A 17,690-nucleotide genomic window follows, 5' to 3' on the forward strand; every position below is an offset into this window, starting at 1 on the left:
CAGGCTTATGTGTATTATATACATGATAAGAATTCCAGGCTTATGTGTATTATAAACATGATAAGAATTCCAGGCTTATGTGTATTATAAACATGATAAGAATTCCAGACTTATGTGTATTATAAACATGATAAGAATTCCAGACTTATGTGTATTATAAACATGATAAGAATTCCAGGCTTATGTATATTATAAACATGATAAGAATTCCAGGCTTATGTGTATTATAAACATTATAAGAATTCCAGGCTTATGTGTATTATAAACATGATAAGAATTCCAGGCTTATGTATATTATAAACATGATAAGAATTCCAGGCTTATGTATATTATAAACATGATAAGAATTCCAGGCTTATGTATATTATAAACATGATAAGAATTCCAGGCTTATGTATATTATAAACATGATAAGAATTCCAGAATTATGTGTATTATAAACATTATAAGAATTCCAGGCTTATGTGTATTATAAACATGATAAGAATTCCAGGCTTATGTGTATTATAAACATGATAAGAATTCCAGGCTTATGTGTATTATAAACATGATAAGAATTCCAGGCTTATGTGTATTATAAACATGATAAGAATTCCAGGCTTATGTGTATTATAAACATGATAAAAATTCCAGGCTTATGTGTATTATAAACATAATAAGAATTCCAAGCTTTATGTGTATTATAAACATGATAAGAATTCAAGGCTTTATGTGTATTATAAACATGATAAGAATTCCAGGCTTATGTGTATTATAAACATGATAAGAATTCCAGACTTATGTGTATTATAAACATGATAAGAATTCCAGGCTTATGTATATTATAAACATGATAAGAATTCCAGGCTTATGTGTATTATAAACATGATAAGAATTCCAGGCTTATGTGTATTATAAACATGATAAAAATTCCAGGCTTATGTGTATTATAAAAGTGTTTTGAACATAAGCATTAGTGTTATGACATAAAACATTACTTTTTGCTTTGTTAAAATTGACAAACATTTAAATTCTGATTACCAAAAATTGTTTGAATTTTTTAATAAAACTATCCAGCATTAAATCATTTCACTATTTAATTCTAAAAGTTTGAAAGTGGTTTTTTACTTAACAACTTTTATGTCTAAAAGTTAAAATGTTTAAACTAAAATTAAACATTTCAAAGAATTCTTAGAAGCATAATTTTATGTACATTAAAGTAAAATAAGCCAGAAAGATTATATTTGAGTAAGATTTTTAAAAATAAGTTTTCAGTAGATTTTAGAGTAAAATAACAAATTTAGTTTGTTTGAGGGCTTTTAGTTAAGTAATGAAACTTAACATTATTATCAGTTAATACTTTTTTTATCAAATTAACATTATTAAAATATACAATTTATAATGGCATTAAAAAATGTTAGTTGAAAAAAAAATACAAAACTGACATTTTCAATTTATATACTGTATTTATTATTTGAATGAGCCAAAATGTTTTTTTAAATACAGCTGCAAAAAAACCTTGTCTTACCAGGAGAACGTTTTCACTATAATATTCTCGTAATTGTTTTAACCCTATAAATCTTTGTTAAATCTCTTTAGGAACAATAATAATTAACATCACTATTAAAATCTTTCCTCAAAAAGAGGAAACCTACATTTCTATGTACTATTTAATAAATAAATTAATAAATCTCTACTCTACATTTCAATGTATTACTTGTAAAACATCATTTAAATTAGCTCAAATATGACATATGGATATATATATATATATATATATATATATATATATATATATATATATATATATATATATATATATATATATATATATATATATACATATGGATATATACATTTGAATATAAAATTTATATGTTCATATTTGCCATTTTTCATATAATTTGTTCAATATTTGTTCAATAGTTTTATTTTTATATTAATTTATTTAAAAAAAAATTAGATTTCATAGAACAAAAAATTAGAGGACAAAAACTCACATTGTTTTAGAGGACAAAACTGCACAGCATTAATCATAGATGAAAATAAAACTTTATCATAAACTTGAAAGCAAATTACACTAGAGCGTAGAAATATATTTACATGTCCAGAGGGGAAAATGACATTACATGTTTTTACTGTTTGAAAATTTAATTGAAATAAAATACAGGAACTGCTTTTGTAATACTGAATAACTATATAATGCCAATTAGAAGAAATTATATTACCCGACCAAACTATACTACCAATTATGTATAATCTAAAAAAGTAATACATAATATGAATTAGTTACTAATATAATAAATTAATATTAGTAAATTCAATTAAATATAAAATTATTTAATTTGAAGTAATCAGTTGTTTAAACATTTAATATAAGATAAAAAGTAAAAAACAAAATAATACTTACACTACGCTTCGCTTATTGTTATCAGTGATTGCATAAATCCTTATAAAATCAATTGAGCCTAATGTCATAATAAATATCCGATGTAATTCTATATCTTTAAACCAAAACAAGATTGTGAAGTCAGATATAGGCCAATAATTAAATGTCGTTTGTCGATTAAACCATTTGAAATCATAACTATTGAAGAAATGATTTATAATTGTAAACTCATAACTAAAATTAGTTTTAAAATTTGTATACACTCCATAGTCTGTAACCATAACAACAGGATATAAAAGAGAATGATTTTCATCCATTTGAAAAATATTTCCATTATCTACAAAGAAAAATAATAAGTGTTAGAAAATCAAATTGATTGAAACTTGGTAATAGGAAAAATTGATTGGTCATTGACACCACTCAATTTTAATGAGATGGTATAAAATATTTGCTTGTTTGAGTCAATCTTTGTAATTTAAAATTAATGGCCATCATTATTTTTAAATTACAAAGATTGACTCAAACTTTTTAGCAAGACTATTTAAAAAGATAATTAAAAGTATTTAGCAAGAATAAAAAAAAAATTTCAAAATTTTTTTTTTGTCGCCTTGCTAAACACTTTTACATATCTTTTTAAATAACAAAAAAATCCTCACAAGTTATCATAAAAGAATTTTTCTTTATGGATTGTCTACAGACAGAAAACTCTTTACTTTTTAATTCTGTAACTTTGAAGCAAAACATAAAAGCAAATAGAAAACAATGCTTGCTGGCAGTTATGAGCTGTTCATTAGTAAATGTAAACTTTGTTTGTATAAGATCTTGAGTCCAAGAGCTTGAATATAATTAAAAAACGTTAGCTATATATAAACGTCCAAGAGCTTGAATATAACTAAAAAACGTTAGCTATATATAACCTCTATTTTAAAATTTATAGTTGAAACCCTTTATTTTTAAACGTTTAAATGATTATCAAATAAAATCTCAACTAGCTGAATACAGGTGCTATCTCATAATGTTAGATATTTTTCAAGATCCTGCTAAGTTCAAAAGATTTGGCCAGATTCTTAAATTTACTTTTAAGATTTTTTTTTTTGGATACAGGGTTCTTATGTCGTTAGTATTTATAAAAATTTGGGACTCACCTTTTTCATAAGGGACATCAAACTATTAGGTTAAATAATAGGTAGTGTTGTTGCCAATTTGGTTTATATTATTATGGCTATATACAATGAATTTCTGCATAAAACTTTTATTTTTCCTGCTGATTATACTTTTAGGTGTTTGGTTCACTTTTCTTGTATATCTTTATATTCCACTACACAATGCTAAGTTAAGTGAATGAAACTTTTTTTTTTAAAAAGAAAAAAAGTAAAGTTATTTGTAAGTGCGAGTACAAAAGTGAGTTTAGATGTTTATTTAAGTAAAAAAAAAAAAGGTTTTGAAAAACTTTCAATCTTAGAGTAAAATCAACAAGCAAACTAAGATGGAATGTTTTAAAAAGTGTCAAAGACATTAAAAATAAGCAGATGAAGAAGTTAAATGGTATCAATTCAGCAATAAATGTAGTTAAGCCACAATCAATACAGGAAAATTTCCACTTATCAAAGATTAAAAAATTAATTAACAAATGACTATATCATCATTGAAATTGAAAAGAAGGAATATTTTTCAATTTTCACCAAAGATGAAGAAGAGTCATTAGTAAAAAGAAACCTTTTTCTTCGGATTAGTAGAAAAAGAAACCTTTTTCTTATAGACTGTCCAAATCGCAATTAATAAAAATGTGTTTTTGATGATCATTATGATTTTTTTTTAAAACTAATCTTGTATTTTTTAGTTTTCTGGTAATTTCAATAATTTATTTTATGCTTCTAAGGTATAAACAAGTCAGGGTTAACAAGGAATTTTTGAATGTTTTAGAAGTAAGAAAACAAGTCTGTAAAAACCTCTGTGGATATCATATCACTAAGCTTTCTCCATATGCTAAACAAGCACTCCAAACAAAAAAACCTAAAAATTCCTTTGGAATGTTGGAATGTAAAATATTAAAAAAATATCACAAAAGAGACTGGAAACTGTATCTATAAATTATGATTTTAACTGTACAAAAAAATGGCATGTAATCACCTTAACAAAATAGTTAAAGAACTTATAAAAAGTAATATTTTTGATTTAAATCAATTAGAAATAGATGTATAGCAGAGAAATATAGATACCATAAGAATTTACAGTCATAATGAAAACCCCAGTTTGTTAACTATGGAGTTGATGGTGCTCAAAATGAGTTAGCTTATGCTGGGAGAGGGGAAAGTTGTTAAAAGATAAAAGAAAATAAGAAATGCATAATTGTAAATATTTTAGTTTCCTTTTGAGGAGATATAGCAATGAGCCACACCATATTCAAGTGAAAAGGGATCAATTCTCACATGGCCTCAAAAGGTGTTGTTTAAAAAATTCTAAATCTTCCATTTTCTGCAAATGACAAAGGAGCCAAGATCACAGTGCACTTCTAAGTCTATAACAATGTTTGACTGCTATTCAGACAAAAACAATATAAAGTGATTGTTGTTGTCTGATCATGATAGTCACTCTTCAAGATTTTTTATCTAAGAAACAAAAATATTAGATTTTTCATCACTCCATCTGTCATAATTAGCACTACTTTGGTCCTTCATCAAAGCAATCAGAAATTCATTCTGATGACAGATGTTCTAAATCTGCACTTTATTTTCCATTTATGACAATCAACAGGAAAAGTTTCATGAATTTACTTAAAGTGTTATAGCCAGAGTGGGTATCAAAACAAACTACTATAGATTTAGGTAAAAAAAGTTGGCATTTCAAGTTAATGAATCAGTGTTGAGTGTATGCAGAAAGATAAGTTCTTACAAGCCGAGTTGTGAAAATACCAAAAAGATGAGTTGTCAAATGAAAATACCAAAAACCATCAACAATCAACAGCAGTATTAATTTTATATCTAAAACTCAGCTATTGGAAACAAATACAAAAGTCCCATCAAAGCTTATCAAGCGATAGCTGATAAATCTTATTCACTTGAAGAAATAACTAATTTGTTGCCTGTAAGTAAAGTAACTTGCTAACTGCTATGACTGAAAGATTCATGCATTAGATGGAAGCAGCAAGGCAAGGGCTATTGCTCTTGACAAATAAAAAGCTTTTGATAACATTTGGAATGCAGGTATTCTTGATAAGCTTGCTTCATATAGTGTATTTGGGAAAGTTTTTAAGATAATCATATATTTATATATATAAATTCATAAATATATAAATATATATATTTATATATATATATATATATCTGTATATATCTGTATATATATATATATATATATATATATATATATATATATATATATATATATGTATATATATATATATATATATATATATATATTTCAATATATAAATTTATGTATATGTATATATATATTTATATTTATATATATAAATATTTATATATATATATATATATATATATATATATATATATATAAATATATATACATATATATATATTTTTTAATAACCATTTATACTTTTTTTCTTACATCATTGATTGTGTTGTTTTATTTATGGTTTTTAAATATTGGTTTTTTTGTTACAACTGTCACAGTTATGACCCTCACTACAAAAAAAAAACAACATAAAAATGCTAATAAAACTTCAAGTAAAAACTATGAAAATTTCTGTAAAGTTTCAAGTCATTTTTAATAGCTTAAAGAATGTCAAATGTAACAACCATCACTCTTGCAGAATTGCCCATATATATATATATATATATATATATATATATATATATATATATATATATATATATATATATATATATATATATATATATATATATACATATATATATATATATATATATATATATATATATATATATATATATATATATATATATATATATATATATATATATATGTATATATATATACATTATATATATAATGTATATACAAATTAGGGATATAACTTTTTTACAACCTCATGTTCTTGCATGTCAGTTTGATTAATAATTACTCAAAACCAAAGAAACAAATAGTTATTTCAATATCTTTTGAAAGAAAATGTTATATGTAACTTATGTAAATTTATTATTGCTCTGTTCTTTAAGAACATTGAGCACTCTATTTGTAAAACACGCATGATTTACAGTAAAAAAAATAAAAATAAAAACATTGTTTATATTGTTAAAAACATTCTGAATGTTTTTAAAAACATTCTGGTCAATTAAATTTGCGTTTTTAAGGTTTTTTTAAAAAACGATTAATTTGTAATTAAATTAATGGTTTTTACTTTCTGACAACAAGCAAATGTTGGACGAAAGTCAAAAGTAATTAAAAGTGACGTATTTGTTGGCATAAGAATCATTTTTTCCCTTCCGTACTCCCAACTGCAACAAACTCTAGAACAATATATATATATATATATATATATATATATATATATATATATATATATATATATATATATATATATATATATATTAGGGTGTTCCAAAAAAATGACTTTTTTGAACTTCAACTAACATTGCTTTTCATAAGGTGCCCCAACCTTGATATTACTAATAATTTTTTTTTTTCTTGATTAGATCACTCCATGACTTCCCAAGGTCATTTTTTGCCTGTTTTTTGCCCATATTTCGGACTAACTGAGGGGAGTATTACCATTATCCAAATAAGTTTTTCTTTCTTTTTTTTTGTTGTTTTATCTTTTTGAAGAAAATAAAAATATAATGCTAAGCTTAATTTGTTTTTTTATTTGAACAATGAAGATCAAAAAATTAAAAAATATTTATTTATTTTACTATATTTCACTATCTTTTACTACCTTCGCCCTATGTACCATTTTAATGTGTTTTCTGTTATATTTTAAATACACATATATTTGTTTTATATTGTGAACAATTATATTTTATCTTGTGTATGCAATTTGATTTTTAACTTATTTTATATTTTGGTTATCATTTATCTTTTCAGTATCTAATTAACTTAAAAAAAGTTTTTTAATAGTAAAATGCCACCAAAAAAGAAGTTGAAGGTTACTCGAAATAAGGCTGAAGTATTTCTAGTAAAGAAAGTTAGAGCAAATCTTTCATGTTATAAACTTCCTACTGGCATAGTGGTTTTGCAATACTACCTATATCTAAGAAACTTGAATCCCAAAGTAAAGAAAATGGTTTTAATTAGATGTCATTTCAAAATTAATTCATTTGAGCTCAGATGCCCTCCACAAGCTGACTGTTGTGTAATGTCTAAATTAGTAAGGTCATGGACTCTTGGAGGATTCCCTATCATAATCTTTAAAAATATCAGGTAAATTATGAAATCAAAATTTATTAACAAATTCATTTTTATCTTTATTTTAAACATTGAATAAATTTTGCATTTTAAAGAAAGAAGATTGATAAAATGGTGAACAACTATTACAAGTTAAAGAAGAATAGTAAAAGGAACAGCCCAACAGATACAAAAAGGAATGAGGAATTTTTTGAAGAAATGTTAAATGCTTTTGGATTAGTAAAAAAAAAGAAGGACTAATTGAAGATATTATTTGGATTAGTAAAAAAAAAGAAGGACTAACTGAAGACAGGAAAAGGACATCCAAAGCCAAAAATGAGGATATTGCGTTTATCTTGGACTGACTTGGAAATAGGATGGGAAGAATAGGAACAAATGATAAAAGATTTACGTACACTATTAAGAGATCCCACAAAATGTTAAACATGGAAAGTTTAATTTCGATGTTAAACATGGAAATTAAACTAAACAATGGTGACAATTTAGACAGTTTAGAAAACTCTTCAAGTAATGATAATAATTCTGACTGTGAATATGTAGCAGATATAAAAAAAGAACAATCTACCTCTGTTGTTTTTTTACCAAAAAATATTTAAAAAAAACAGCTCTCACAGCAATAGGTGAGGGACTTTCAGTTAGACAACACACTACAATAGTGGCAAGTGTTATTTCTATTTCTGGAGGTGATGTTACTAATTTTGCAATATCTTCTTCAACTGCGCTTAGAGTTAAAGAGAAAGTTGTAACTAACAAGTTGTAACTAACATGTTATTGATCTTGTTAAATCTTCATCATTACCAATTATTCTCCATTTTGATGGAAAAATAGTTAAGGAGTTCACAAACGGAATAGAACATCAACTTGACAGACTTACTGTTTCCATCAGGATAGATGGACAAAGTAAGCTTCTTGGGATTCCTCATTTGAACTCTAGTACTGGAGAAACACAGAAGAATACAATCATAAAACTTCTTCATCAATATGATATTTTTGATAAATTACAAGGATGCATTTTTGATACTACTTCTGTAGATACTGGTAATAAAAAAAGTGTGTGCATTAGATTAGCTGCAGAGCTTGAAAAACCTCTACTTCTCGTAGCATGTAGGCATCACATCTATGAAAGGCATATTATTCACTGCTGGAACATTTATCCAAGCCGTAAAACAAATGGCCCAGATAATCTTTTGTTTAAGAAGCTTAAAGATGTATTTGAACTCAATCTATCAAAATTCTATTGTGTTAAACAAAGTAAAAATTGAAGATATTTCTGATAGCTGGCTGCAGGTACAGTTCAAGGAAGCCTTATCTTTGATTGATTAACTGATTGGTTTATAAATACTGAAATTCCGGCTGTCGCTCCATATCAGGTGACATTTCTATGTCTAAAAAGTTTTTAATCATTTTGGTTTTTATTACCTTTTTTTGTTTGAAAATTTTGTGTAATATTTAATAGTCTAAAAATCTTTAGGATATGAAAGCTCTTTAGCAGATGGTGAGATACTCAAAAATCAATCCTGAATTATTATTCTTTAATAGGAGTTGATCAATAAATCGCACAATGAGGATAAAAGACAAAGTACCTCGTATCAAACAAATATAAGAGTGAAAGGAAGATTAAAAAAAAAATCTGATTATGTAAAGAATTCTTTATTTACAAAATAAATTTATAAACATGAACTTTGTTTGACAACTAGTTACTTCAGAAACTAATCATAAATATGATTTTATTATGCAAATATAAATATTTTAATATGTAAAGTATCTTGTTAACAAGCAGAACACTAATATAGTGCAAAAAAGCTTAAAAATGCTTTTTTTTTTAGTTTATTGATCTTCATTGTTCAAGTAAAAAAAAAATTAAACTTAACATTATATTTTTATTTCCTTCAAAAAGATAAAAAGACAAAAAAAAAAGAAAGAAAAACTAATTTGGATAATGGTAACACTCCCCTCAGTTAGTCCAAAATATGGGCAAAAAACGGGCAAAAAATAACCTTTGGACCCATTGAGGGAAGTCAAGGAGTAATCTTATCATAAAAAAAAAATTATTAGTAATATCAAGGTTGGGGCACCTTATGAAAAGCAATGTTAGTTGAAACACCCTAATATATATATATATATATATATATATATATATATATATATATATATATATATATATATATATATATATTTATATATATGTATATATATATATATTTATATATATATATAAGGGGTATATGTATATATATATATATATATTAGGGAAGTTGCAAATGTCTTAACTACTGTAAACTTTCACACATTTGTGGAATTTGCTGACACTATTATAAAAAGAATTCTTTAGAAATGATTACTTATGCTATTTTTTTAAATGTTTATTTAATGTTTATTTTATGTCATTTTAAAAAAATAACATTTTAAAAAAATAGCATAAGTAATCATTTCTAAAGAATTCTTTTTATAATAGTGTCAGCAAATTCCACAAATGTGTAAAAATTTACAGTAGTTAAGACATTTGCAACTTCCCGTAATTTAATTTTTGGTATAAATTGAAGTTTTATTAATTTGATCATTCATTTCTGATGAATCTTTGTTGATGAAACACAGTGTCAAATGGAAAAAATTTTTGTTAAGTGATTTTCTACTAATATATAATTGCTCTGTTCTTTTAAGAACATTGAGCACTCTATTGTGTAGAATAATTTTTAAAGTTGTTAAAATATATATTTATATACATATACCCCTTATTTTGAAAATCAAAAAGCACTGTGTTTCCATGTATTTGGGCGCACTCTGTGATCAACAAAAAACAAAATTTAACTTATTTCCACAAAGTTTAGACCCTGCCCAACAGGCTCAAAAATTAAATGCCCTTAAGTTTTGTTTTTTTAAAAAAAAAAAGTGAATTGGGACATCTGTGTGATCAATTAAAACAATATTTCAGCAAATTAGAGACCATTAGGTCACCTTTAGGTGTTGTTTTGTAAGTTTTTTATGTTAAAATTTTAACCTGGTTTTTCAAAAAAGCCTGGTTTACATGTAATATTAGGCTCTAAAGTTAGCTATTGACAGCAGAAGAAATATACAACTAGAGCAGTGACTTGCATAGTCCGCTATATTGGATCCTGAAGTACCGTCAACATCTGCGTCCATTTTCTGTTCCATTTTTACAAAATGCTTTTTTGGCACGTCAGTGCTTCAAGCATTGTTTGATAGATCAGCCACTTTCAGTCACATTGTTTGTTTCATTTTACCAACAAGAAGGATCTCTAAGCATCAGTAAATTTTTATTTTTGTGTATCCATAGCCATTTTGGTGTTTTTTCCCTTTGAAATAAGGTAAGTTTTGTTTTTTTAACTAAAATTTATCTATTGACCATACATATCTAATTTTTAACCATACACCTAGCAAATTCGTTTTTCTATGTTTTTTTAAAATTGTATTACAATCAGTTTAGTCAACAATATAAAATTTTTAAGCACAAATGTACAAGTTGCCATTGTCGGCTGACTACCAATTATCGATAATGAGATCGTTTTTTTTTAAAAAGTAAAACTAAGGAGCCATGATACTAGTCTAGACTCTAGATTACTCTAGAACTAGATCTATTTCTATCTGTTAAAATGTGAACTTATTATAATTGTAAGTTATTAGATCTAGAATGTAGATTATTCTAGATCTAGATTGGAAATATAGACTTAGTGACCTAGACTTTATTACTTTATAAGTTTATTCAGTGAACTTAAGTGACTAGTTTAGTCAGTAGTGACATAGTCTTAGAACTTTTAATTGTTGATTGATCTATTTTAGACTCTAGAATCTGTGACTATATATATATTATTATATTATGGATCTAATTCTTTCTTTTTTTTCCGTTTTTAGGTCCACAAATTCAAAATGAGAAAAACAACCCAGGATTTATGGAGTTTTATTGGAGAAAATTTTTCCCTAATCAACATACCTATTAAGAATGGGTGTATTTTATATCTAAAATATCAAAGTAAAAAAACTTTTGCAGAGTCTACAAAGATTTTAACTGAATATTTGCCAAAGGCTGATGTTGTTAAGCTAAAGACTGCCATTAAAAGAACAGAAGATGGTTTTTTAAAATAGCTACAAGGTAAGTGTTTACCCACAAAAGCAGTCACTTACCAATTCTACCATGAGACTACCAGGGGGTAAAGCATTTGATTATGCCACACACATATTAACAGCATTGAAAGAAGTAGCTGATACTTATGCTGATTTTACACAGAAGTCTAGAGTAACAGTTAAAGAAATCTTTTTGTCCAAAATTAAAAGTTGTCTTTCAGATAGGGCACCTGTGAATCATTGTGTTATTGAATTGCTAAAACAGGATATTAATGTTGAACTTCTAGAACTTCATTGCAATGTGCATCCATTGGACGGAATAGCTACAGCGTCTAAAAAAGCTCTCATTGATGTAGACAAAGAGCTGAAAATTAAAACTGCCACTGGAAAAGAAGGATCTGTAGTGTCTTTTCTGTACAACTTTTCAAAACTTAGGCAACTATATCTAATTTATATATTCTTTGTTTTGTTAACCTTTTTAAATAACAAATATGATGTATGGTACTATAAAAAAATATAACACATAATATATATATATATATATATATATATATATATATATATATATATATATATATATATATATATATACATATATATATATATATTTATTTATTTCTAAATCTAAAACAAATTGAAAACTATTTTTAGATATAGCTTCAAAGGTGAACCAGCAACATTCAAGTCTTTCTTGAGAGAACATGGAGTTGCTCCAGGAACCTTTCTGCGCTATGTTGGAAACAGGGTACATGTAATTTTTCACATGGCTGGAGTTGCTATATTCCATCTACAGCTGCTAAAGTCATTTCTTCAGAAGTAAGAGTTTAATTTTTACAAATTATTGATAGAGCTTCAAAAATATAATTGAAAATCAAGTTAACATTTTGAAATATTTACTTTCAGACACAACAAAAATGTTGTGAGTAAAGCTCTTTTTGGGGACATCGGTAAAAATGGCATCATCTCTCAGCTGCAAGCTCTAGGATTGATTGGAAAAGTAATTACAGGCCCGTGGATGAAACTAGTTTATGGCAATGTATTGCAGAAATCTAATCTTGAGCTGGTATTTTTTATTTTATTTTAAAATAATAGTAGTTAAAACTTATTTTTAGTAAAATTGATCACATTTAATTGTTGTCTTTCTATCGTTTTTGCTTAATATTATTTTAGCTTAAGAATATTGTGTACCCTTTTTCATTTATTTTTACATTTCATTAAATTTAGGTACCCATGTTCCAGATTTGTTATCAAAGAATCACCCAGATGAAACAAAGTTCCAATGATTTGTTGTCAACAGATCTAGATATTTTTGGGCAAAAATTAATGTTTGACGAGGTGCACACATCATTGCTGAAAACAACTGATATAACGCTCCTCAACAAAATAACATCAACTCTTCTGAATTCTATTGAGTGTGTTATTCATAGACAATTGCACAATTATATATCTGGGCCTCTATCTAACCCTACTGAGAAAATATTGAAGGACACACTATCAGCACCTGCCAACAATATGCATGCAGAACGTGCTCTTGGCATGACAGACTGTCTACTTAGAAAAGCCCCCAATGCCACTATTGGATATCTAGATTCAAAAGTTAAAGCAAAACTGAATCACACTCTTCAGTGGATTGAATCCAAACCAGAAGATATTTAAAGAAACCTAATACAATTTTCTATTACTAGAGGATCACAGATCCGAAAAGCAGGAGTGCTTGAAAGTAAAGGGATAGACGATAACATTAAAACGAGACGGATTGAAGCATCTCAAAAGGCTAACAAGACATCCAGGCAGAAACTGGAACGAGACATTAAAAAAGTCTTGCTAAATAATGCCTCTGTTGGTAATGAAATATTTATAAAAGTTGCCCCAAACCAGAAACCTTTTCTTGAAAAAAAGTTAAGCAATCAAAGTATGACTAATATTTGTTTAATCATAAATGGGAACTAGACAATGGACAGGACAAAATTTTTTATGGACGAATACTAACAGAAAGCCAAAAAGACAAGAGAACTGTGTATGTTACATCTTACTGGGGTTTCGACGAGGACTCATCAGAGGATTTTGACATGTTTATTGAGTCAATTATTGCTGACATGATACTTGGCAAATTATTTTTTGAAGTTTAGTTAACTGTTATTGTTTATGTAAGAAAAAAAAATTTTTCTTTTGCTACTTATAAGTTCAAATTCATCTCTTGAAACTGTTCATTTTGATGTGTTTTTTTTACCTATATGTAATCTTAAAAACTTATGAAATATTCATATTTATTTAAAAAAAATCATCAAACGTTTTTTTGTAATTTGCATAATTTATGGATGATAATTTCTTTATTTCATTTCATTTGCAACTAGTACAAATAAATTCCTCTTTTGAAACTGCTCATTTTGGTATATACTTTTGTTAATGCATTCATAATACTTTCTGAAATATTTACATTTGAAAGAAAATTGCTTCACTATTTTTTTATTTCTCTATATAAAGTCCATAGGATGTCAAGGCACTTCGGACAAACTAAAAATCTCAATAACTTTTGAACCAATAATGTCATCATAAATTTGGTGTTGTTGGAAAGCATTTTTCATTCTCTTTCATTTTATTACACATTTATTGGTCTTGGATTAAATTAACTTTTTTGGTGCAACTACCTAATCTTCAGCTACATTTCTTATTATGTTACACATAGTTATGCACATATGTGGATATAGAAAGCTTTTTTTTACAACATTTATAAATAAAAATAACCATTTTTTTAATTTTTATTTTAAAATGTTTTAAAATAAAAAACTTTTATCAATTAACTCAATAAAAATTTATGACTTGACATAAATTTATGAAATTAGATTTAACATAAACAATGTAACAATTACATAACACATGTCAAAGAATTTTTGAAAACTTGTCTTTAGTATTGGATGAAAATTTTTGTCAGTGGCTTGAAAAAGAAAGCACTAAAATTTTCTTTAATCCCTCATCCTGGCACATATGTGTAAAGTCTTGGATAAGCTTTACTCATCTCTCAGCATAATCATTTACTACAGTTAACATTTCTATGAATGTTTTTAGGACTCCACATCTTAGAAAATTACTCAAATTCCGGAAATAATACTGATACTTTTAAATATTTTTAATTCTTAAAAAGTATAATAGATTAAATCAATTAGAGAAATATTTACTTTGGGCTAACTTGCATCCATTCTGTTTCTATTGCTGATAGATTTAGCTGTTGAATTAGAATTCAACTTTGAGGTTCAACCAGTTGCCGTAACTTTAGAATTTTCGTTATGTTGATGTTTGGAAAACATGGTTTCCCAATGTTAATCTTGAAGGCTTAGGGTATAAAAATAGCATTTTGGCAATTTTTTCTCTTGTTATCGTCTAGCATTTCATCGCAGGTACAACATTTTGTTCTGTAAAAAACCATAAATGATTTTTAAAACTTTTAGTTGCTGCAATTGAAATTGTTTTGTTAAATGGACCATACTTGATCATGTCCCTGATTGCACATAAATCTAAGCAAAAAGGCTGCCAATGGTGCTTTCAGAAACCATCTTTCATATAATAGCCCAGTAAACTCAGCAACTTGAAGAACTGTTGCTATTTCTTCTGCACTACTTATATCAAATTGTTGCAAATAAAATGTAAGCAGTTCTATTGTCATGTAGTTGATAGTTTTTGATAGAAACCTTGCATGATGAAAAGCTATAGGTTTATGAAACTTGAAATTTACTAGTTTATCATTGCCTAGCCAAACTAAAACAAGCTCTGCCAAATGCTTATAGTCACCACATGGTAAGATTTTTTGTAAACAAGGAACATTCAAGATAAATTCTGGTTTCAAAAGCCTTTGGAAAACTGTAATTTAAATTTGGTGTAATGATTTGTTTTTTTAATTTAGAAAAAAGAAATGAACAAATCTCAACCTTTTCTTCTAAAAATGTTCCTTTTTTCGTTGCTTCATTCAAACCTGTTAGAGTTGTTCAATGCTAGATAATGCATGCTAGAGAACTACAAATGATATTATAATAAAAAAGTCCTTTGAACAGAACTAGAATAAAAGTACTTTAAATGAACAATAAATAGTATAGTTCTAGGACTTGAAATCATTAGTGCTAAGCGCTCAACAATTTTTTTTCACCATAAAAATACTCTTTTACTACTTTTGTATCAAAATGAGCACAAAGTAGTTTTCCCTGGGGTATTTTAATGAAATCTTCTTTTATTTTTAAACCATTATCACTAATCACATTATTTGAATGGATCTTTGCTGACTTAAGAGAAATAACAAAATTCTTTATCTTTCCACCAGCTGAGTTAATGACATTAGCCTATAGCAGTTGTATGTGCTGAACTCTGAATACCGTATCTCTTTGCTGTAATGGCAGTGGCCTTTAAGATTTCCTTAGGTAGCATAACTTCAACAAAATCTAGTTTACTTTTATGAGATCTTGGTTTCCTTTCTTTTTAATATTCAAAACCTTGGTTATTCTTTTCGTATTTTAATTCTACAATGCTAACTTGATTTGCAGCTAAATTGCTTATATATTCAAAAGCTAAAATTTTACTATTTGAAGTAGTCACCCTCTTCTTGGTAGATTTAATTTCCTTTGATTTCTACAAGCAGAAAATAAGTACTTCTTGTCTATTCCACCCATCACAGCTTTATGTTTCCCTCGTTAATCATTCAAAAAAATTTCTTTATTCTTTAGTGTTTTGTTTGTTTGATAAAAATTTTTTGCTGCACATCTTTCACACTAATATCAAATAAGCATTTTATTTCATGTTTGAAGCTGTCTATAGTACTTAAATTTTGTGATGTATTATGTGATCTGCTTTTTGATAGCTTCTTTTTACGATCTTCTAAGCACAAGATCTTACTTCTATATGAAGAAAACAACATTGTAGTGTTACGGTAAAATTCTTAGAATAAGGTAATAAGATTCGTTATATATATATATATATATATATATATATATATATATATATATATATATATATATATATATATATATATATATATATATATATATATATATACATATATATATATATATATATATGTATATATATATATATATATATATACATATATATATATACACACACATATATATAGTGTATAATGTTAATTTTGCTTAAATTAACTGTTAAATACATTTTGGCATGTCAATTATAAGTTTTGGGCACATTTCCTTGATTTCAGGGTCATGTTTTCATACATTGATTAATTTCTCAATCAGAGTGACTTTGATTGTTGGCTTATGCTGGGCTACCCTCTGTTTGACAATAATCCACAAATTTTCAATTGGGTTTACATCAGGTGAATTACCTGGCCACGGAAGAATGGAAATGCTTTTATTCTTAAGAAAGGCTGTCATCAACTTTCCTTTATGATAAGGGCTCTGTCATGCTGAAAAAAAAAGCCCTCATTTGGAAAGTGATTCAAATTCGCATTCAAATCTGGTCCACAGCTCGACAAAATTAGAAAAGATATCATAAAAATTTTTAAAAATATTGGCTTTCAAATCGAAATAAACATAAATTTTAAAATTGTAAATTTTCTTGATGTCACATTTAACCTCTCTGAAAACCAAACGATGAACTATTATATATTAACATTAACTCTAACCATCCACCCCAAGTTCTAAAACAAATCCCGATTTCAATTAATAACAGACTAAACCAAAACTCCTCAAATGAAAATGTATTCAATTCCTCTAAACGAATATTTGAAGATGCCCTAAAAAAAAGTGGTTTTGAAAATTTTGAACTAAAATTTGACCCTGAAAAAAAGAATACAAAAAAACAAAATAGAACTAGAAATGTAATTTAGTTCAACCCCCCATATAGCAAAAATGTTTCTACTAACATAGGAAAAGTGTTTTTAAAATTGGTTGATAAGCATTTCCGG

General features: G+C 26.4%; 1 protein-coding gene across 1 annotated transcript in view; it reads right to left on the minus strand.

Moving 5' to 3' along the window:
• The window catches only part of LOC100199700 (uncharacterized), a 202,000-nt gene that overhangs the window by 83,810 nt on the left and 100,500 nt on the right, over nt 1-17,690 (minus strand). Inside the window, exons 17-18 of the mRNA XM_065813582.1 lie at nt 2,390-2,705; nt 1,980-2,239 (exon numbers count right to left, since the gene is read on the minus strand). Of these exons, the coding sequence (XP_065669654.1) occupies nt 1,980-2,239; nt 2,390-2,705 (576 nt within the window). The remainder of the gene's footprint in view (nt 1-1,979; nt 2,240-2,389; nt 2,706-17,690) is intronic.

The sequence above is a fragment of the Hydra vulgaris genome, chromosome 12, assembly GCF_038396675.1.
Source record: "Hydra vulgaris chromosome 12, alternate assembly HydraT2T_AEP".
Classification (NCBI taxonomy): Eukaryota; Metazoa; Cnidaria; class Hydrozoa; order Anthoathecata; family Hydridae; genus Hydra; species Hydra vulgaris.